Source organism: Carcharodon carcharias, chromosome 7 (genome assembly GCF_017639515.1).
Source record: "Carcharodon carcharias isolate sCarCar2 chromosome 7, sCarCar2.pri, whole genome shotgun sequence".
Taxonomy (NCBI): domain Eukaryota; kingdom Metazoa; phylum Chordata; class Chondrichthyes; order Lamniformes; family Lamnidae; genus Carcharodon; species Carcharodon carcharias.
In genome coordinates this window covers 161,372,905-161,396,617 of record NC_054473.1, presented here as the reverse complement: position 1 = coordinate 161,396,617, position 23,713 = coordinate 161,372,905, and the positions used below count along the sequence as shown (strand labels likewise).

Genomic DNA, 23,713 nt, shown 5'->3' with positions numbered 1-23,713 from the left:
TAATCAAAAATGCTGGTTAATGGGCAGTTACATTTACCAATGGAATACAATGCAATACTTGTAGCATCAATTTTCAAGGAATTAAAGTACAATACATTAAAACATATGAAGTGTAAAATAAGATATTGGTACTCACCAATCAAGAAGTAAAGTACAGTAATCTTTATACTCTAATCCTTCTTTGGAGATTCAGGAGGCATTTGGGAATCTGGCAGTGCCTTTAGATCCTCAACATTTTTTACAACTGTCCCTGTAGATGCTGAAGGAGTAAATGATTGGGCCCTACTACAAGCCCTGGAGGTTTTATTGAATAAAACTCTGATGTCAGCTTGCCTATTTGTCTCCTGCCTTTTCTGCGTGAAAGTAGAGTGCAGAATGTGCAATCGCATAACTTCTTGTGCAGAGTAACAAGTCTACATTTCAGCAAATTTAATCAATATATCAAAAATTGAAGCAGCATTAGCCCAAGTTACTTTCTCCTCTTCACTGAAATCTTATTCTTCAGGGTCTCAATCAGTGTCCTTGGGCTTTTGAGAATTCACAACACTCCCTTATTTCTGCATCACTAACAGTGTGCCACTTCAGCCTCCTTGTCAGCTTCAACCCACTCTTTTATCTGACATTCATAAAGTTTGTAAATTGGGTGTGCAGAAGGAGTATCATTTGCCTTTTCAATAACTTGGGCTAATTATTTTTATGGCTGGAATTTTCTGGCCCTGTTGGCGTTGGGCGTCATGGCGGGTGGGGGGATGACAACAATATGGTGAAAAAGCCAAAAAACGGTTTCACACTCCACCTGCCAATGGTAGGCTGCATTTCCCACCACCGGGCTTCAGGAGCCTAATTTCAATACTTTAGCATCTCATTATAAGCCCTGCTCGCCAGAATCATCCCCCCATCCTGGATCATCCGGGCATGATTGTACGCCGACGTGTTTCATAACTGTACATAAGCAATGTGCACCTGGCAACCTGCAGTTTACTCGGGACTTTGAAGTTTGTTTGCCTAACTTGCTTCGGGCAGCATTTGCTGTCACCAGTGTCAGCCTTTGCAGGCAGCAGCACATCATTCTTAGGGGGATTCAGGTCTCTACCTACCAGACCAGCCATAAGCCATAAGGCTTTTCAATGGCTGCAGGGTTAGGGCTTGCTTGGGGAAGGAGAAAAAGTGGTGTCAGGCAAGGGGAAGAGGCTGTAGGGTGAGGATTGTACTGGGAAAGGAGTGGGGCATCCCAGGGTGTGTGTGAGGGCATGTGTTGATCTGTGCAAGTGGCCTCAAGAAGATGATGGCTGAGGGGGCAGCCTCCAGAGGAGATGAGGCCAGATGGAGATGTGAGGGTGTGTGTGAAAGAGTGAGTGGTGATGTCCCTTTAGCTGTCAGTGAGTGAGATGCCAGTGAATGTGTGATGACCTTGTGAGTGTGTGAGTTTAGAATGATAAGATGCCTTACCCTGGTGGTAGGGACAAGATCATTCATCCGTTCTCTACATTCAATGGCTGACCTTTTGTGTGCAGCATTGAGACTGACCACCTCTGCCACTGCCTTCCAAGCTGGAGTGGTGAAACTGGTGGGCCTCCTGCGGCCAGAGCTGGGGCGGAGGATATCGCGGTGGGCCTCCACGACGTCCAGAAGGGTCCCAGGGAAGTGTCACTGAATTGGGGGTTGGAGGTGGGGCGGGGGTGTGGAGGGGGAGATCTTCTTGGCTTTTGTGGCCATGTCTCACCGGAGCAGTCCTGGGCTGCAAGCATTGAGGAGTGTATGCCCAGCTGCAGTTTAAATATGACATACTGCATGAGGAAGCGGCGAGGTAACAGCATGGCGGGCAAATCAGAGGCTGCCTGCCAGTGAGGCGGCGTGTTTCCTCTGTCTGCATATTTAATGAGGTGGGAATGGGACAATACAGCATGAAAACCCACCATTGCAGCTGGCAGTTAAAACGGCTATTTTCCTGCCCGCTACCGCACTTTGTGGAAATCTGCGGCCATTCCGCCCTATGTCTTACATAAAATCCTTCAAAATCTTATTCATCAGCAGAGCCTTCTCCAAACATAGCACTGGGCGACAATTTTCTCCAAGCCCTCCTGAATGTTTCATGTTTCACTGAATTCCAGGCACAGGGGCCACATTAAAAATTGCATCCTTTATGTTAAAAAGAGATTGAAAGTTTTGGATAGTGCCTTCATGGTTGATTGACTTTCTCATGAAACCTTTTCTGCAAAAACATTTCATATTCTGGATGACACCCTGATCCAGTAGTTGAATCAATCAAGTAACATTGGCAGGCAGGAAATTGGTTACTAACTCAGATTCAAGACTTAGTGAGTGAGCTCAACAATTGTTTAGCAAAAGAATAGTTTTGCTATCCTCAGATTTGCCTATTTTTCTAAAATGTTCTTTCACTGTGGCTGCAAAAACATTATGAAACCATTCTTGAAAAGTCTTTGTCCACCATGCATATTGTAAATACAGGTAACTGTGCAACACCTTCAAATACCCTTGGACACTTAAATTGTCCAACCAGCAAAAGTTTTATGCAAGCCTGCAGCATTTTCACATGTAAGCACTGTAATTCTACCTTCATTCTGTTTAAGAGCAGCAGAATCAGGTTTATTTGCACCAGCCAGGGTATAATTTGGCAAACATTGACAACGTAGCCAGATTCACCTGCATTATAAATTTGCTCAAGGGATAGAACATGTTCAGCAATTAATTTGTTAAAAAATTCACAGTATTTGTCTGCAGCTTATGGTCAGTGGATTTTTGTTCACTGGATACATTTAACCTTCTAATGCTGTGATGAAGTTTAAAATACGAAAGCCATCCATCAGAATTGCACATGGTTCCGTCAATTTCACTTTTTCATTAAAATATTTTGCCTTTTCAATGAGCAATGGGTCAGGGATAGGGGCACCCTCTGAATATGTCAGTGAAAACCATTTATATAAAACAGTCCAGCTGCTCTAATTTAGGTCTGTGCAGAGTATGATGTCCTGCAATAGATTTATTTGATTTGGAACTAGCGAAAAACTTCAGCAATTGTTCTTTTTGAGCCTTGATATCGTATATCGTGGATGAGCCAACATTATATTCTTTCATAAAAACCTTGCGATTCTCACCCTTTTCAATATGTCTTCAAGCGTCCATTTTCTGTTTTAATGTCAACACAACTCTTTTATGCTTATCGCTTCAGCTTTTCTCTGGTTTATTGGATGCCATAATGGTAGGATGGGGTTTATAATTCACAATAATGCACAATGCAATACTAAATGCACAAACTACAATGGCAGTTAGAGTCATAGAGGTCTACAGCACAGAAAAAGGCACTTTGGCCCATCGAGTCTGCGCCAGTCAAACAAATACCTAACTATTCTAATCCCATTTTCCAGCACTAGGCCCAAAGCCTTATATGCCATGGCATCGCAAGTGCATATCCAAATACTTCTTAAATGTTATGAGGGTATCTGCCTCTACCACCCTTTCAGGCAGTGCCTTCTGGGTGAAAAAATTCTTCCTCGCATCCCCTCTAAACCTCCTGCCCCTTACCTTAAATCTATGCCCCCTGGTTATTGATCCCTCCACCAAGGGGAAAAGTTCCTTCCTGTCTACCCTATCTATGCCACTCATAATTTTATACACCTCAATCATGTCCCCACTCAATCTCCTCTGCGCCAGGGAAAATAACCCCAGTCTATCCAATCTCTCCTCATACCTAAAACTCTCCAGCCCAGGCAACATCCTGGTAAATCTCCTCTGCACTCTCTCTAGTGCAATCACATCCTTAAGTTGGCAGTTACCAACAAGAAGGACTACCAGCGCCTCTACCAGAAGCTTACTAGCTGTATTGAAGTGACCCAACGACTCTTGGGTTCTGGATAATTTCTGAATTGCTTCTAGTTGGTAAAGTTACAATTTACATTGGAGCATACCAGAAATTCCAGTTAATAGAGCATTCCAGTTGGTACAGGCTGGATAACACAACGTTTATTGTACAGAACTTAAGCATTAGATATTAGAGGGATTTTTGTCTCTATTGCAGCCCTGTATTTTCTCAGAGATGTAATTATTCATTTTTCCAAGCTCCTTCTTAAAAGTCTCCTCACTCAACCCCTGGATTTGGAGGTGGTGGGTGAAACATGCTGGAAATAAGAGAAAAAGTTTAAGATTGAAACTAGAAGTTGGAGGCATCCAAAACAGGTGACAAGAGGCTTCTAATTAAGCTAACATCCTGCTGGGAGAAATTGCATCTTCTAAGCTGCCTGCAATAAAACAGCCTTATAAACCCCATTAATGACCCCATTTGTTTACCTTTGCTACTTAGCAGTTCATATAGGCTTGGCCTAAATAGCCAAGTGGTTATGGTACTGGGTTTATAACCCCAAGATCAAGAATTCAAATCTCACAATGGCAAACTATGAAACAATGTAACTTCATCTGAATAGGAACAGATGGAAACATGTTTGTACTCGAAAGAGTTACAGCTATAACAATGGGCAATTTGCCTACGGCCATACTAGTCTGAAAACGCCCGATCTCGTCTGATCTCGGAACCTAAGCAGATTCAGGCCTGGTTAGTACTTGGATGGGAGACTGCCTGGGAATACCAGGTGCAGTAGGGGGCTTGGCCTAAATAGCCAAGTGGTTATGGTACTGGGCTTGTAACCCCAAGATCAAGAATTCAAATCTCACAATGGCAAACTATGAAACAATGTAACTTCATCTGAATAGGAACAGATGGAAACGTGCTTGTACTCGAAAGAGTTACTTAGCAGTTCATCCTGATGACAATTCCAAGTCTTATGGTATTTCTTGGAAACTAAGGATGTCATACTCAGAAAACCAATTAAGTCCTTTCAATACTCCTCAGTTCACTAAAGGGACATTGCATCATACAAAAAGAAAACTCAAGCTTTATATGGTGTTACCTTTGATAGTATTTAACTTCTGTGTGGAAAGCAAAAGCTTCCCAATACCTCTAGTGTTGACAAATTGTTGGCACGCCCTTCTGACTGACCTTCATTTCAGTTCATTGGATCCTCAGATGTCAACAGCCAAGCACTTAATGAATAATGAATTTGTCCTTATGCTGTGGGCCTTATTCCACACTCTATCTGGTGTTAATTTAGAGGATCAACCATGATCATACTGAATGGTGGAGCAGGCTTGAAGGGCTGAATGACCTACTCCTGCTTTTATTTTCTATGTATCTCAATACCACCTGGCAGTTTTACCCGTAAGTAAAATCAGGGACATACTCAGTGTCCTACATGCAAAATTGGAAGATAATACAGACTCAGATTAACTACAGACGCTATATGAGATTATTCAACAGTTCAGTGTCACTGAATGACAAGTCATTAATGTTGGAGGCAAGTTTAACACTGAACCTACTGTCGTAATGATACATCACAATTTGCTGAAACCAACAATGATTATCAAATGTTTTCAAAATTAATTATCAGAATTATTATTATGTTATCAATTGCGGTGTACAACTGCTTTCTGGCCTCTTTGTCCTCTTGGGCTCTACATAGGGTGCTTGTTGATTCTGCCTGGGTAGTGCTGGGGTTGCAGGTGTGTCCAGCACTCTTTGCTGGTATGGTGCTGGGGGTACATTGCCTCACCTAGGCATGTACAACTTTCTTTCTGCAATATGATGAAAAATAATTGGCATTATTCATATATCAGAGCTAGGAGGCCATTTGCGCAACTTCAATTTAATCCACTACCTGTTTATGTTCAGACAGAGCTGAACTAGTCACAGAAAGAGATGTACTATGTAACATTGAAACAACCATTCTATCTCACCTATTTTTAACAGTTCAACAATTTACTCCTGTAGTTTGAGGTTCATAGCCTCTAGATTATCCATTTCCAGCCAGAGGGCTGTGCTCTCTTCTTTGAGCCTCCTGATTTTTTTTTTCTCCTCTTGGCACTGAAAAGGCTGTAATGGGCCAAGTTCAGTCTCCACTTGGGAATTTTTGAACTATTTGATCTCTTGGGCCTCCTTTGTTCGGACAAACTTCTCTTTCTACCAGAGATGAGATATTAAAAAATTTGAATTCACAACCAACTAACATTGATTTGAGGTCTTAAACTATTCGCAACAGAAATCAATGAGAATTACCCTGGCCGCACTTGCATCCTCAAGTGCTCTCTATGTGCTTGACAGAGTTGATAGGGGCGCATCTTCGCAGCAGCTGCTCTCCTTAACAGTGAGGTCCACAATCTTAGGAACCATGAACCTCAAGCCACTTCGCATCTTACATCTGATTTCTTCATGGGAATCTATGGAACAAGAACAACACTACATGTTACAATGTTAGGCTCAGCACATTTTAGATTTACCTGTCTAGTTGTTTGGGGCATACTTTCAGGCAAATAAAAAACTTGATTTCAAAAAGACAATTTATCACAATCTTGGCCCTTAATGAAAAACTAGCTCTACCTGACAGCATAAGGATTTAAGCTTTGTAGACCACCTTGTCCGGAACTCCGTCCCCGATTTATAATCAATTGATTCACCTGGGATTCAGTGGCCGAGGGACACCTTTGACTGGTGATACAGGTTTTGCCTGGAATAAAGCGGAGATGTTATTGTTTGTCAGGCGTTGAAGAATTAAGTGAAAAAATTATAGAGAGTTAATACTTCCAGCTGTGAAAGTAGAGGTTTTAAATGAAAAAGTAGAGCAACGCTGTCATGTGAGTCTGTTTAATTAAAGAAGCGATGTTAAAACAACTCCATAACCTCAGGATAAAGAGAGAAAGAAAAGATCAGTTCTGTTGAAGGGTCATGAGGACTCGAAACATCAACTCTTTTCTTCTCCGCCGATGCTGCCAGACCTGCTGAGTTTTTCCAGGTATTTCTGTTTTTGTTTTCCATAACCTCAGAACTGTCTCCAGTAGACTTTCAAAGGTAGGCGGTTAGTTGCTGCTAATGAACAATGCCATGGCCAATCAGCAATTGATTCTTACTAAAGAAAGCCAATCATGAGGTAGTGAACAGGACCTTGTCCCCTTTGGTGGGCCTTCCCTACCTCCACCGGCCTCGCAGACCATGTCGCTGTCTCCCAATGGCTCTGCAGGCCATGAGCCTGCCTCCTGCTCTGCAGACCATGAGCCTGCCTCCCACTCCACGGGACATGTGACTGCCTCCCAGCTGCCCCACAGCTGCCCCACTCTGCGGGTCTTCACAATCTTCTCCCAATTGCCGAACACTTGTTGCTTCATACTCACCACTCTTCTTGCCTCCCCTCTCCCTGGCCCATGCCTGATTCCCTTGCTTGGGAGAGCCCATGGAGCAGGAGGGAACAACATGGCCTGTGGAGTGGCAGGAGGTCGGAAAGGGCCGCCAGTCAGCACTATCAGGAAGCCGCATGATTTAATCTCATGAGATCAGCCAGCTCTGTGTGTATTTTGTAGTAAAAAGGATTAACAAATGGGATATGCTAATGTTTGACATAAATGATGATGTATCACTGACATCAGTCAGTCATGTGTTAGACTCTCTCTAAAGGGAGGTTGGGACACTATGCCCAGAGCAACATGCCTACTCTGTAACCTGTTTAGAGGTAGTACTAATAAACAAGTATTAAGCGGATATCAGAGTACGACTACAGTTTGCCTATTAATCAAGTACTATGACTAGAGTCCACAGATAAGAAGAATCATCTCAGAACATGGTGGCAGAAGCAGAGACATCAATGTAAAAAAATATACAGGTGTTATCGAAAGAACCACAGAGTGAGGAAAAACTCAATACAGCTTGTACTTACAATTCGACAGATAGAGGAGGTAAACTGAAGAGAGCTAAGGATGACTGTACCCAGTGAGCAATTCCTACCCCTACCTCACCCATTTGACTGTCTCGTGGGCCTGCAGAGAGGCCAGCAGTGGGAGTTATGAAAACGCCATTTCCTTACATATTGGGCAGCATTGGGCCTTCACGCTAAAGAGTAGAAGCATCAAGTCAGTCCCCTTCTTCATGCTGTTGGCCCTGTGGCAGACAATGTTCTCCTGAGGCAGGTGGTGGAGGAGTCCACCGCAGACTTTGAGACCATTCTCAAAGCCTCTGACACCTATTTTAGCCTGAAGTGAAACTTAGTTATAGAATGAATGCTTTTTAACCAGAGGTTGCACCGACCTGGGGAGTCAATTGAACTAGTTCTAATTGAATTATATTGCTTATTGAATACGAGGTACTGAAGTATGAGCTAATCCATGGTCGAATAGTTGTGGGTCTCTGAGATGAAATGCTCCCTGACTTTTTGCAGACCAGAGATGATCTTACTTGAGATCAAGCGGTGCAGTATGCGAGGCAGGCCGAGCTTAGAGAATTAATCGGGCTATAATTCGGCGCAACCCCGAGGCTTCACGTGAATCTGTTGATTGGGTAGCCCCACCTATAAGACAGCCCACCAAGCCTAGTTGAAAGGGTGGGAAAATCCACACAGGCAGCCATTTTAAGATGCTTGCATTGTGTCATGAAGAACCAACACAGGTCTGCCCAGGGGCCGTGGAATGCTTCAAAAGCAGCAAAAAGTGGACATTTCAATCATTTCTGGAAATCCAACAACTTTCATTGAGGTAGGAGACAAGAAAATATTTATGAACACACTGCATCCAAGAAATTGGAAATCAAGATAAATATGAAACTACAGAGTTCTTAGGGGAAGTTAACAGTTTTAGTCCAGACTATTGGTCAGTCACAGTGAAAGTTAAAGGCTTTACCACCTTTAAAATTGATACTGGAGCTGCTGTTAACATACTAGCAGATGGTCTCGACTGGCTTCAGCCAATACCCCTTCATCAGAAGAGCAATCGGAGAGGTGGAGAGAAAAAACACAGCCTGGGGAGCGCGGCCTACATCATTCACCTTCAGGAAGAGTAGTTAGAGAGGCGGACCTGCGGGAGATACATGGAACGGGGAGAGAATAAATACAGACCGGGAAGCGCAGCCTAAACCTTTCACCTTCGGGAAGAGCAGTCAGAGAGTCAGGCCTATCAGCTGCTCAGAACTGGCCCGTGCTGAGTTTGAAAAGAGAGTGAAAAATAAATTGTGACATCACAGGAAAGAAGCAATTTGATTGGTTGGAGAAGAAGCTAGCTGTTTGGTGAGTATCTGGTGAGTATCTACTAAGCGTTTAAGGTTTATTATATTCCTAAGGTTTAAAATAAAGCAGGAAATGTATTTTTGGTAAGGTTTATTAAGTAGCGCCAAGTAATATAAAGTTAATAAAAGTAAACCAAAGTCAAATAAAGTAAACGTAAAAGAAATAAATTGAAGCCATGGCTTGGTCATGTGGAATGCATGTCCTGTAATATGTGGGAATTCGTGGACACTCCCAATATCCTAGACGACCACATGTGTGGGAAGCATCACCAGCTGCAGAACGTTGAGCTTTGGGTTTCGGTGCACCAGTGGCAGCTGGAGTCACTGTAGTGCATCCACAAGGCTGAGAGTTATATGGTTAGCACATTCAGAGAGGGGGTCACACCACAGCTTAGGAGCCTGGAGGTAGAAAGGGAATGGGTAACCGCCAGGCACTCCAAGAAAACTAGTGCAGGAGTTCCCTGGGGTCCCGCTCACAAATCGGTTGTCCATTTTGGAAGCTGGTGAGGGTGCTGATTCCTCAGAGGAGTACAGTCAGAGCCAAGTGTGTGGCACCATGAGTGGCTCAGCTGTACTGGAGGGGAGGAAGAAGAAAGGAAGAGCTATAGTGATAGGGGATTCATTAGTTAGGGGAACGCACAGGCGTTTCTGTGGCTGTAGACACGACTATCGACTAGAAACTAAACTGGTCTAGCCATATAAATATTGTGACTACAAGGGCGGGTTAGAGACTAGGAATCCTGCGACGAGTAAACCACCTCCTGACTCCCCAGAGCTGCACCCACCATCTGCAAGGCACAAGTCAAGAGTGTGATGGAATACTCCCCACTTGCCTGGATGAGTGCAGCTCCCACAACGCTCAAGAAGCTTGACACTGTCCAGAAAAAGGTAGCCCACTTGATTGGCACCCTATCCACAAACATTCACTCCCTCCACCATCGGCGCACAGTAGCAGCAGTGTGTACCATCCACAAGATGCGCTGCAGGAATCCACCAAGGTTCCTTCAGCAGCACCTTCCAAACCCATGACCACTACCATATAGAAGGACAAGGGCGGCAGATAGATGGGAACACCACCACCTGGTTCCCCTCCAAGTCACTCACCATACTGATTTGGAAATATATCGCCATTCCTTCACTGTTGCTGGGTCAAAATCCTGGAACTCCCTTCCTAACAGCATTGTTATTACACCACATCGGCTGCAACGGTTCAAGAAGGCAGCTCACCACCACCTTCTCAAGGGCAGCTAGGGATGGGCAATAAATGCTGGCACAGCTAGCAAAGCCCACATCCCATGAATGAATTAAAAAAAAACGTTGAATTGAGCAATTAAATACGTGGCTGGAAAGCTGGTGTAGGAGGGGGGACATCAGATTTCTGGGGCATTGGGACCGATTCATGGGAAGGTGGGATCTGTACAAGACGGACAGTCTACACCTGAACAGGACTGGGATGAATTTCCTCACAGGGAGATTTGCTAGAGCTGTTGGGGAGGGAGGGGGGATGGTGGGGGGTTTAAAACTAGATTGGCAGGGGGATTGGAACCTGAGGACAAATTCAGAGCAGGGAACAGGAGATGGAGAATTAGTGAGTGGCTCTAAAAGATAGAAGAAGCACAGGTTAAAAAGTGTACTGCACAGTAATTTGGCAGTGTTAAAAGTTATTTATGTAATGCAAGGAGTATAGCAAATAAAGCCGATGAGCTGAGGACTCACAAAGACACATGGCAACATGATATCATTGCTATAACAGAAACGTGGCTTAAGGAGGGGCAAAAATGGCAGCTCAACATCCCTGGATATAGAGTTTTTCAGACAGGATGCTTGGGGGGGGGATAAAAAAGCTGGGGGTGTAGCATTATTGATTAAAGAATCAATTACAACTGTGAGGAGGGATGAAATACTAAATGAAGCATCAAATGAGGCCATATGGGTTGAGCTCAGAAATAAAAAAGGGACAGCCACACTGCTAGGAGTGTACTATAGTCCCCCAAATAGTGGAAGAGAGTTAGAAGAGCAAACATGTAGACAGATTTCTGAGTGCAAAAACAATAGGGCAGTAATAGTTGGGGACTTCAACTATCCCAATATCAATTGGGATATGAACAGTGTGAAGGCACAGTGGGCGCAAAATTCTTGAACTGCATTCGAGAGAGAGGGTGCAATTCTAGATTTAGTCTTAGGAAATGAAGCTGGGCAAGTGGATGAAGTAGCAGTGGAAACTATTTTGGAGAAAGTGACCATAATACAGTTAGATTTAGCACCGTTATGGAAAAGGACAAAGCTAGAACAGGAGTAAAAGTTCTAAATTGGGGGAAGAAAAATTTTATGAAGCTCAGATGTCAGCTGGTGAGAGTGAACTGGACACAGTGATTAGAATGGAAAAGAGCGTCAAATCAGTGGGAGGCATTCAAAAGCGAGATTCTATGGGCACAGTGTAGACATGTCCCACAAAGGAAAGGGTGGTACTGCCAAATCTAGAGCCCCCTGGTTATTCAGAAGCATTTAGGCCAAGATAAAACAGAAAAAGAAAGTTGATGACAGTCACAGAATGCTTAATACTGTAGAAAGCCTAGAGGAATATAACTAGTACAGGGGTGAAGTAAAATGGAAATTAGGAAAGCAAAGAGAGGATACAAAAAATATTGGCAGGTAAAATCAAAGAAAACCCAAAGATGTTTTACCAGTACATTAAGAGCAAGAGAATAACCAAGGAAGGGGTAGGGCCTATCAGTGATGTACATGGTAACTTGTGTATTGATGTTGAAGATGTGGGCAGGGTTCTCAATGAGTACTTTGTCTCTGTCTTCACTAAGGAGAAGGATGATGCAAACATTCTAGTTAATGAGGAGGAGTGTGAAACATTAGATACAATAAGCAAAGTGAGAGAGGAAGTACTGGAGCGACTGACATCCTTGAAGGTGGATAAGTCACCACGGTCGGATGGATTGTATCCCAGGCTGTTAAAGGAAGTCAGGGAGGATGCTTTTAGGACCATTTTCCAATTCTCACTAGATACAGGCAAGAGGATTGGAGGTCCACAAATGTTGTATCATTATTTAAACAGGGTGCAAGATTTAGGCCAGAAAATTATAGACCAGTCAGACTGACTTCAGTGGTGGGCAAATTACTGGAATCAATTCTGAAAGACAAGATAAATTGTCACTTAGAAAGGCTCGGGTTGATCAGGGACAATCAGCATGGTTTTGTTAGGGGAAGATCATGTCTTACTAACTTAAAAGAATATTTTGAGGAAGTAACAAGGAGGATTTATGAGGGTAGTGCAGTGGTTGTTGCCTACATGGATCTACATGGATTTGACAAAGTCCCACATGGCAAACTGGTCAGAAAAGTGAGATCCCATGGGATACAGGAGAAGGTGGCGAGCTGGATCCAAAATTGGCTCAGTAACAGGAAACAAAGGGCAATAGTCAATGGATGTTTTTGCGAATGGAAAATGGTTTCCAGTGGTGTTCCACAGGGCTCAGTGTTGGGGCCTTGCTGTTTGTTGTGTATATTAATGATTTGGACATAAATGTGGGAGTTATGATTGAGAAATTTGCAGATGTTACAAAAATTGGCCGTGTAATTGATAGTGAAGAGGATAGCTGTTGTCTCCAGAATTATATCAATGTTTTGGTTGAATGGGCAGAAAAGTGGCAAATGGAGTTCAAACCGGAAAAGTGTGAGGTAATGCATTTGGGGAGGGTAAACAAAGCAAGGGAATACTCAATAAACTGGAGGATATTGAGAGGGGTTGAGGAAGTGGGAGACCTTGGAGTGCATGTCCACATGTCCCTGAAGGTGACAGGACAGATAAGGTGGTAAAGAAAGCATATGAAATTTATCCTTTTGTCTATGACATCTTTGGCAATCTCTTATTGACCTCTACCTATCACTGGCCCCCTATCTAGCTCCACCTATCCCACCTCCATCTATCAGCTTATATTTCACACTCATTTCTCTATTTCCTTAGTTCTGATGAAGAGTCATACGGACTCGAAATGTCAACTGTATTCCTTTCTGCAGATGCTGTCAGACCTGCTAAGTTTTTCCAGGTATTTTTGTTTTTGTTTCAGATTTCCAGCATTTGCAGTATTTTGCTTTTATATTATATGGAATGCTTTCCTGTATTGGATGAGGTACTGAATACAGAAACAGGACGTAATGATGAAACTGTATTAAAGCCGCTGCTGGAGTTTTGTGTACAGTTCTGGTTACCATATTACAGGAAGGACATAATTGCTCTGGAGAAAGTACGGAGAATATTTACAGAATGCTGCCAGGGCTTGAAAATTGCAGGTATGAGGTTAGGATACGTTAGGGCTGTTTTCCTTAGAATAGAGGAGGCTGAGGGATGACCTGACTGAGGTATACAAAATTATGAAGGGCCTGGATATGGTAGACAGTAAAGACTTGTTTTCCCTAGCTGAGGGGTCAATTACCAGGGGGCATAGACTTAAAGTGTTTGGTAGAAGGATTAGAGGGGACATGAAGAAAATCTTTTTCACCTAGAGGGTGGCAGGTGTCTGGAATTCACTGCCTAAATCGGTGGTTGAGGTTGAAATGCTCAACTCATTTAAAAGGTACTTGGATCTGCATCTGAAGCGCTGTAACCTACAAGGCTATGGACCAGGTGCTGGAAAGTGGGATTAAAATGAGCGGCTAGTTTTTTTTCATCTTTTTCTGGCTGGCAGACATGATGGGTTGAATGGCCTCTTTCTGCACCATAACTTTTCTATGGCTCCATCCATCAAAATATCAAATTACAAGGTCCAGGCGGCACAACAGCTAGTCCACACCCTCACCTGAATATGTCCCTTTTGGCTGCATCTCTCTCTTTGTTGTTTGTTTATTTAATTGATCACAGAGAATATCACTAGTTGCTGTGTGGTGACAGGTTGCCCAAAGATTGCCCAGACTTAAACAGCTGCACTTGAAAGAAAATGCACTGACTCTGAGGTAAGGAATCCAGAAATCCAGAATGAATGTTGGAGAGCTGCAATTTGTTGTCTTACCGCTGACCCTACCATTGTGCCAGCCTAGCCTGTGTCAGGTTGGAACTTCATTTAGTCATCTAAAATTATTTAGTTTTGCAAGAAAGCTTTTTAAAATGAAACAATGAACTATATGCACCTCAATTAGACTTTCAATTTTATGGGGGGGGGCTATTTTTCCAACCCTCTGAATAAGCTTAATGTTGCAAATTAGTTGATGGTCAACACTAGTGCCAATAAGGCGCAAAAGAATTGTGACAGTACCCTGTGGCAATGGCAAAAGAAATCATGAAATGGTTCCTCCACAGGGGAAATTTTTTTTTAAGCTTATCAACTCAGGCACGGGAAATCTCTTTGTCTTCAAGTGGACATCATGAAGTTCAGAAAGCTTGGTAGTGCAGAACTTCAGTATTGCTGAAAAAAGAGACATGTCTAAGCTTTTTGTCTTGCACTCATCAGGACACTCACAAGAATACCAACACAAGGGGGGAAACAACAATTTATTCTGTATGTGAGGAGAGTCCGAATTGGTTGGCAAGTGGCATTGCCATGGAGTAAGTTCTAGATGCAAGGTATGTAGGCTGTACGTCCCAAAGACTGGCGGATCACATCAAACTGCATCCCTAACCGCTGTTCGCAACGGGCAGGGTACAAACCATACCCAACCAGCCCATGCTTGCAAAATTTAAAACACAGGGTCCAACATTAGATATGATTCCGCGTTTGGACAACATTTGCTAAATAATCCTCAATATACTAAGAATTATGCTGACAACCAATTTAAGATTGTCAGTTAGGCTTGCAATGTGGCGCATTTGCATGTACTGAAAGCTAGATATATCAATACACAAGGCCTTGTTGTTTATACACAGAAAGAACATGTTCATACACTGCGTTTGTTTCAGCTAAACAAAATAAGTCACAACCATTCGCTGACTCATTCCTCAGGGCAATGCCTTGACCAATCAGGGTCAAGTTGCCTGGTTTAAATTTCAAACAATGCTTGGCAGTTAACTGTCAGTCACCATCAGTGGTGCATTCGCCATGGTAATGCCACTTGCCAACCAACCATCACTCTTTTCACATACAGTATAAATTGTTGTTTTCCCCCTTGTATTGGTATTCTTGAAAGTGTCCTGATGAGTGCAAGATGAAAAGCTTTAACATGTCTCTTTTTTCAGCAATTCTCAAATTCAAAAAATTCCTAATGCAGAACCTACACTTTTAAATGTTTAACCATGTTTTGGAATTCCACTTTACCAAAACAATTTGGACTTATCCAAGGACCAAAGCTAACAAAAAATTGGGCTTCCTGAAGACGAGAATTTCTAAAGAAAGGGGGTACATCAAGTCCAAGTAGAAAGTCAGAAAAATCCAGATTAATACTTTTTAATACTGGTTTGGTGAACTTGCTGATGAAGTAATCTTAATCTAGTACATTGATGAATCCTCAACCAGCTTCCATGAAATATTAAAAGCCTTTGACAAATTCATAACCTTCAAGTTGTGGAGTCCACAGAGCTTTAAAATAGGGATAGAAAACCCCCAGTAAGGCTACAAAAGAGAAAAAGACATTACCTGAGCAAACCACATGAGGGTGTCAGGGAGGCAAAGAACTTTCCACAAGTCCCAAAAATATATCTTTTTGGAAATCCAGACACATTACTCAAACTGCAACAGCAGGTGGCAGTGCAGACTGAGCAGCTGACTGTGAATGAAGGAAAGCTATGTGATGAAGTCCAAAATACACAAACTGTGCAAAAGGAAAATAAAATAAGGTTGGAAAATGTTTGCATCAAAGCTGAATTGGAAAATTTGAAACATAAAATTCAAGCTGAGTATATACTTTTGAAAAAGTCGTAATGAACCAAACTGTTTGAGATCTGAACAGTCAAATTTCTGAGGCAAAACAAAAGTACCAGGAGGAAATAACAGCTGTCAATTCCATTGTTGGCAAATTGAAGCACAAGGTTGGAAAACTCAAACAGAAGTATAGAGAGGCAGTACAGCAGGCAGAAAATGCACTCAGAAGTTGCAGCCTTGAAAGAATTGAAGAACCAGTTGGCAGAGAAGTCACAAGAGTGTTCAAAATTCCAAGAAGAAGCCAAGAGGTACAAGAAAGAGACTATAGAACTGAAGAAAATAGTTGGATATTTGAAAAGAAACTTGGGAAAACATTATATTTCCAAAGATATATATGAAGAGATGAGAATTAAGAACTTAGATTAGCAAGAACAAGTAGAACTTCTCACAAAAGTGCATGAAGAGTCTCAAAAACAATTGGCAGAAGTGCAATTACAGAATGTGAGCTTGAAGGATAGTGCAGAGGAATAATGCTCTGCTAAAGAAAAACTGTTCAGCGTAGCGAACCAACTTTCACATATGAAAGATGAGTTTGTAAAGGAAAAATGAGAACTGATGAGAATGCTGGAATGTTGGTCACAGGAAGTAGAACACTTGGAAGAGAACTTGAAACGCTTAAACGATGAACTTGTAGAAGCAAAATCAAAGGTAGATCTTCAATTAAAACTCAATGAACATCAAGTTCAGAAATTTCTAGTAAGCATCATGCAAAACGCCTGGAACAGGAGAAAGAATTGCTGATGCATCAGAACAGTTGCTTGAAAACAGAATTAACAACCAAAACTGATGAACTTCTTGAATTTTGGTCCAACCTGAACATCATGAATGTTGAGATGTGCAACATGGAAGAGCAAATCCAGACCTTGAAAACAGATAAGAGAAATTCTACAAAACAGATTGATGATCAAATGAGTGAATTGAAAGAGTCCAAGGAGCAGTCAGGGACCATGGAGAAAGATCCGAACAGAACTGGGTGCCCAGGTGAATCTGTCAAACTTATATAAAAGTTCTGCAGCTAACTCTGAAGCAAAAACAACTCAACTTACCAGGGTAGTTGCTGAACTGAATCAAAAGATTCTGAAGCTCGAAAAATAACTGGAAATGAAGTAACTGCTCAAAAGATTTGGTTGTGAAACAGTGGGAACAAGGGTTCTATTTTTGAAAAATAAACTTCCACATATGCTGTAATGACCCACATGATGGCGGAAGAAGTGAAAAAAGCAACAAGAAGATGAGCACAATGTTCATCCATCCCTTAAGAAACGAGTAGCAACCATTGATCAGCGAAACCCGACCAACCAAGAACAGTTCAATACAAAAGAATGGAACAAAAGGATGAAAAGATACCCAGATGCCAGAACAACCTCCAAACCAGAGAGAACCAACAGCAACAGAGCCTACCACTTCTCCAACAGTACTGCCAATGAGATATAGAAGGGTTATGGGGCCTCCAGACTGCCTGAAGCTTTGAATTTAAGTACTTGAAGGGGGGAGATGGGGTAGTGATAATGTATCAATGACAATATAAGTGTATGATAGTAACATCAATGTAAGACAAAAGGTAAACTATAATCACTTAAAATGCATGGATAGAGACTTGGGGGGAGGTGTAGTAAAGGGTCTGGCACATATAGGGTTAATGTGGGATTGATTACAGTACCGTCCACACAGTGATGTAAGAAAGCATATGAACTGCACCCAGTTGGACAGAATGGTGTGAACCAGCAAGCATGGAGACAGCTCCTAGTTTGTACCCTTTAGAAATATTTACAAATATACAGTTGGAGTCAATAAAGACTTACAGTTAACCTACATATGACGAAGAAGACTTCTTTAGACCTACTGATTGTAAGCAACACCCTACAACAGTCAGTATTGCAGTGCCAAATGCCTCTCCACTGCTAATGGCAGATGTTCCAGCATGCAAATGGCTGCAGCAATTGTTGAATCATCCAACCAAAGCGTCAGCCTCAGCCACACGTGATCAGGTTAGGTGACGGTGCCGTGGCTGGACTCAGCCAATCAGTGTGCAGCTGCAGCGCGCATGCGTTGTGGTATCTCGTTGTCTGGTGCGTGGGCTACTCTCTGGAGGTAAGCTGGGTGAAACGTGTTGCAGGTTGTGGGGAATGGGTAATATGCAAATTCAGTCTTAATAAATGAATGGTTAACACGAAGCAATTATCCAGGTCAAAATGTATGGGGATACCCTGCAAGAAAGACAACATTTTAACACACTATTTAATAATTAGTTTCTTATCACACTAATGAGTTTTCTGCTTACAGACCTACAAGGAAAAACCAGTAAAATTTGGAAATGAGTGGACAAAGAGGCATATTGGACTTGACACCTTAACTGTTTCTCTCTCCAAAGATGCTGCCAGACCTGGAGTTTTTCCAGTATTTACTGTTTTTATTTTAGATTTCCAAAATCTGCAGTAATTTTCTTTTATTACATTGGAAATGAGTGGTATGGTCCAAACTGGACCTCCAAGAGTGGTTCAGACCAGTACCAGACATTTCCAAGTTTTAATGTTTTTTTCCTTCTGTTTGTGGGTTCTTCCCTGGCTTTAATTGGAATAAACAGATGATTAATAATGGAACAAGGTGGTGAAGGATTTTTTTGGAATGCATCAGTGAATGGCCCATAGTTGGCACTCACTGTGTGGGAGTGATATCCATTTCCGCACGGCACTTTTTTCCCCATTTCCAAAATGACGCTACACTTTTTCCGGCGCTGCCTCTTCCGGTGACCTAACGTCCCGGAATCTTGTTTTCTCGAGACGCCAATTGACCCGGATTCCGGACAGAGGGGCTGCGTCTGCGCATGCGTCATGAAAAGGCAATCCAAGGCGCGTGCGCAGATTCTCAAGCGAGAGCAGCTGCATCGTTGGCCAGGTGGGACTGGGGGAGGGGCGGTATCGGAGGCATTCAGGGTGGGGATCCGATTCCGAGGTCGGGCCTGGAGACATCGCGCAGAGGTGGGGAAGTGTTTTGTTCTGGCATAGGTCTGCGTGATCTGGGGGTGTTGAGGAGGCTGAGGGGTGGCGCCCCTTCCCCTCCCCCACCCCCTCCTCCCCCCTCTCCCTCCCCTCCCCTCCCGGCTCCCCACTCCCTCCTTCTCTCCTCCCCTCACTCCCCCCACCCCCTCCCCTCCCTTCCCTCACACCCCTCCCTTCCCTCACTCCCCCCACCCCCCTCCCCTCCCTTCCCTCACACCCCTCCCTTCCTTCACTCCCCCCACACCCCTCCCTCCCCTCACTGCCCCCTCCCTTCCCTCACTGCCCCTCCCCTCACTGCCCCCTCCTTTCCCTCACTCCCCCCTCCCCCACCGGCCGTTTCCCCCCTCCCCCACCGGCCGACACTCTCCCACCGGCCGACACTCTCCCCCCCCCCCCCCCCCACACCGGCCGACACTTGCGCCCTCCCCCCCCCACCGGCCGACACTTCCCCCTCCCCCCCCCACCGGCCGACACTTCCCCCTCCCCCCCCCCCACCGGCCGACACTTCCCCCTCCCCCCCCACCGGCCGACACTTCCCCCTCCCCCCCACCTGCCGACACTTCCCCCTCCCCCCCCACCGGCCGACACTTCCCCCTCCCCCCCACCGGCTGACACTTCCCCCTCCCCCCCCACCGGCCGACACTTCCCCCTCCCCCCCACCGGCTGACACTTCCCCCTCCCCCCCCACCGGCCGACACTTCCCCTTCCCCCCCCCCCCCCACCGGCCGACACTTCCCCCTCCCCCCCCTCCCCCACCGGCCGACACTTCCCCCTCCCCCCCCACCGGCCGACACTTCCCCCTCCCCCCCCACCGGCCGACACTTCCCCCTCCCCCCCCACCGCCGACACTTCCCCCTCCCCCCCCACCGGCCGACACTTCCCCCTCCCCCCCCACCGGCCGACACTTCTCCCCCCCCCCCCCCCCCCCCCCCCCACCGGCCGACACTTCCCCCTCCCCCCCCCACCGGCCGACCCTTTCCCCAACCCCTCTCCTCCCCCACCGTCCCCTCCCCCGCTGACCTTTTCCCTCCCCTGCTGACCTTTTCCCTCCCCTGCTGACCTTTTCCCTCCCCTGCTGACCTTTTCCCTCCCCTGCTGACCTTTTCCCTCCCCCGCTGACCTTTTCCCTCCCCCGCTGACCTTTTCCCTCCCCCCTACCGTCCCCTCCCCCGCCCCCTCCCCTCCCCGTCCCTTTCCCTGCCCCCTCCCCTCCCCCGCCGTCCCTTTCCCTGCCCCCTCCCCTCCCCCCGCCGACCCTTTCTCTGCCCCCTCCCCTCCCCCACCAACCCTTTCCCTGCCCCCGCCAACCCTTTCCCTCCCCCACTCCCCTCTCCCCTGCCCCCGCCGATCCTTTCCCTCCCCCCTCCCCCCTCCCCTGCCCTGTTTCCCCTCCCCCCTCCCCCTACATTTGACCAGTAATCAATATTTAAGTTGTAGGATCTGTAATATGAAACCACTTGCAGACATTTTCAATTTGGATTTTGAGATAGACTTAAAGTCATTAAAAGTTATGGAGGAGTTGGTGATCTGCTTATCCACTTTCCAACGGGGGCTCCTACTTAGATGCTGGCACTTTATACAGTATTGATTACATAGAAAAATAATACAGTTCATCAAAATGGTTTATTTTGTTTTCATTTGGTCTGGAACCTTGCTTCCAATAGCGTAGACCTCAAAAATATGTTCCAGTTGTGGTAGTGTCTAGGATTCCTCTAACAGTGGAATGATTTTGAACCTTCACACTGACATCTCCTGTTGCCTAGGGATAAGTTATGCAGATCATATTCTGACTTCATGCCATACCAATACTGTTTGCACTGACCATATTCTCATGAGATGGAGGAATGAATTTGGGTAGTAAACCCACAGTGTTACTTTGAGGCAATGCCAAATGGCTTTGCTTGAATAAACCACTGTCTAGATAAGAAAGTGCTTTTTATTTGAATATAAGTTGACCTGAAGTAAACTTGCACAATGGTTCAGACTGATTGCTGTATGACTGACTTCATGTAAAAGTTAACTGAAGAATTCCAATAGTCGAAACATTGCAATGTTTCCTCGCCAGCTTTTCCATCCCTCTCTGGCAGCTGTCTGAATCTGAACCAGACAGTTTGCAACCTTGGTGTTACATTTCGTCTAGAGATGAGCTTCTGGCCACACATCTCTTGCATTGTCAAGACTGCCTACTTCCACCTCAGTGATGTCTCATGTCTGCTCCTGCTTCAGCTCATCCCCTGCTGAGACCCTCACCTATGCCTTTGCTATCTTTAGATTAACTATTTCACCACTGCCTTGGCCAGACTGCCAACCTTAACTGTCCATAAACTTGAAATCACCCAAAACTGCTGCAGGTGTCCTAACTTGCACCATGTCCCATTCACCCATCAGCCCTGTGCTTAGTAACCTACATTGGCTTCTGGTCTGGCAACGTCTCAATTTAAAAATTCTCAACTTTTGTTTCCAAATCCCTCCATGGCCCTTGGATCTCTGTAACCACTTACAACCCTCCAAGATCTCTGAATTCCTCTCATTCTGGCTTCTTGAACATCCCTGATTTTATTCGCTCCACCATTAAGCTGCCTAGTCCCTGGACTTCTGGAATTCCCTCCTACACCTCTTTGCTTCTTTACCTCCCTCTCTTCCTTTAAGATGTAATTATATAAACAGTAAAAATGGACAGAAGTGTAAGCAGGATATCCAGTCTGCAGTCTTCCAGTAATAGGCAGATCTTACAGATTGAGACCTTGGTGTTCTCCTGATCCAGAATTGAGTTTTGGACCCCCAAATCCATGATCAAGAACATATATTCCCACCCTCTGCCTCAACCCATCTATCTTTGAAATACTTCTCCATGCTTTTGTCAACTCATGGCTTGATTATACTAGTGCCTTCATTTTCTGTCTTGTACCTTATTCCACTCACCCATCATCTCTGCTCTTGCTGACATGCGTTAGTTCCCAGTTTCCTAGCACCTTAAACTTAAAATCCTCATCTTTATCCATGACCTTGTCCCACCTTATCTGCAGTACCCTGCAGCCTTGTATCCCCTTCTTCACCCCAAAGTTCAATGATTCTGGCTCTTCGCCCACCATTGGTGCCAGCAATTTTGATCTTGCTCTCTGGAACTCCCTCGCTACACCTTTCCACCTGTTCTCTATTGGATATACATAAAAATTATAACATGGAAACAGGCCATTAGGCCCTGTCAGTGTTTACCCTGATTGTAAACAAATAGTTCTAATTGTATTTACTTGCCCTGTTCCCATATCTTTTTAACCCTTTTTCATTCATACACCTATCCAACCCAATCTTGAGTTTTGAGGGTGTTTCTGTGTGTACCGATATAATTCAACAGACTCAATTTGTATGAAGAAGTTTCTCCTACTCCATTCTAAATCCTTTATATTTAATCTTGCCTATATCAGTCTTCGGGTCAGGGCTCCTTTATTACTGAATGCAGTTAGCTTCTATCTGAAACCTTGATAAACTCACTGAAGCTCTATCTTTTGGACTAAGTTTTCAGTTATCCTTTCTAATATTTCCTTTCTAAAGAAATATTGCAGCTCAGAGATGTATTATTTATTACATGCATAACCCATGCACCCATACAGGAAAGAGAAATGTTTATTCACTTTACAAAGTATTAATTCAGTCTAATCTATAGTGTTTCTATTTCCACTTGTAACACTAATTTTCTTCCTGTTCCCCTTGAGGATTCCCGCAATGTGGACAGCAGATGAAATTGCTGGTCTTTGCTATAAGCACTATTCTACCAAACTACCAAAGACAGGTCTGCCAGATCCCAGACGGGAATGGACACTACTTGCAGCTGTGGTAAAAGTTGAGGGAAAACTAAGCACAAAACCATGTTGTAGTATTGAGAGAAATGATGGTAAGAAAGCATGAAATATACTGTTAGCTATCATAGCAAATGCATGACTGACAAGCACATTTTAAACTTATGATATTTTTGACTGGTCCTATAGACACTATTGAATAAGCTGACTATTTTTGGAATTCTGACTGAAAATTGTTGTTTTTAATGACATCCCACTGTCCTGTTCCATCTGTTTCTTGACATTTTTAAGTAAGACTGAAAAGGGGGAACAAAGCCACAAGTTCCTAAATGCTCTCAATTCTAATCATCTCTTTGTTTGTGCCCTAATATCATAATATCCGGAAGCCAATAATGCAGTTGTCTCAAGTTTAGCTTCGGAATAAAGTGATTGTATTTGAAATCTCTACAACCTATTCAATTTCCATCAATGCACTTGATATACTTGGCTGGGGGTTCAAAACAAATCTTTTTTGTAAATCTTTTTCAGCAATTTTTCATCCTGAATAACATTAAAGAATTGGGGCATGGAGCACAGAATAAATCTTTGTATTTGGAGAGGGCACAAAAGAGGAAATTTAATTTTATGCCAACCACCATTTTTTGTTAGAATTAATGATGGGCGGAATTTCAGCCCAATTATGTTGCGTGTTAAGATTAAGTACTTCAGCTTAGAGGCAGTAAAATGCTTTCCACTCTTGTGCACCTTAACCACAACCTTAACGCCCTAGCTGTGCTAGGAAGACACAATTCAGTTTTCTAAAGCCACCATTGTTGTAGGCTGTTTGACACTGCCAGTTTATTCATCATTTTTGTGCTTTGGAATTGCAGCCATTGTAAACTAGACTGAATTGTCTAAATTAATTTCACTGGCAATAGTTTATTTAGCTATTGTGTTCTGCTGATCCTT

General features: G+C 44.0%; 1 protein-coding gene, 1 long non-coding RNA gene and 1 pseudogene across 8 annotated transcripts in view; 2 read left to right on the top strand and 1 right to left on the bottom strand.

Moving 5' to 3' along the window:
* The first annotated feature begins 4,497 nt into the window (after positions 1 to 4,497).
* Positions 4,498 to 4,616, top strand: LOC121280619 (annotated as a pseudogene).
* A 693-nt stretch (positions 4,617 to 5,309) lies between these two features.
* LOC121280271 lies at positions 5,310 to 17,892 on the bottom strand. Of its 2 annotated transcripts, none has more exons than XR_005943581.1 (5): positions 17,772 to 17,892; positions 6,446 to 6,572; positions 6,125 to 6,285; positions 5,806 to 6,028; positions 5,310 to 5,643 (listed from the first exon to the last, which is right to left on the bottom strand). It is a non-coding gene; the product is annotated as an uncharacterized LOC121280271 (long non-coding RNA). The 2 variants fall into 2 exon arrangements; XR_005943580.1 differs by having other exon boundaries at positions 17,783 to 17,892.
* A 102-nt stretch (positions 17,893 to 17,994) lies between these two features.
* adat1 (adenosine deaminase tRNA specific 1) overlaps positions 17,995 to 23,713 on the top strand; it is a 64,458-nt gene continuing 58,739 nt past the window's right edge. For 3 of the 6 annotated variants that reach the window (XM_041192401.1, XM_041192400.1, XM_041192406.1), the window contains exons 1-2: positions 18,716 to 18,864; positions 22,682 to 22,860. In XM_041192401.1, the coding sequence (XP_041048335.1) occupies positions 18,794 to 18,864; positions 22,682 to 22,860 (250 nt within the window). In that variant the 5' untranslated portion in view covers positions 18,716 to 18,793. Of the gene's footprint in view, positions 18,061 to 18,715; positions 18,948 to 22,681; positions 22,861 to 23,713 lie in introns of those variants that run through there. The other 3 variants (XM_041192403.1, XM_041192402.1, XM_041192404.1) reach the window with 2 other exon arrangements.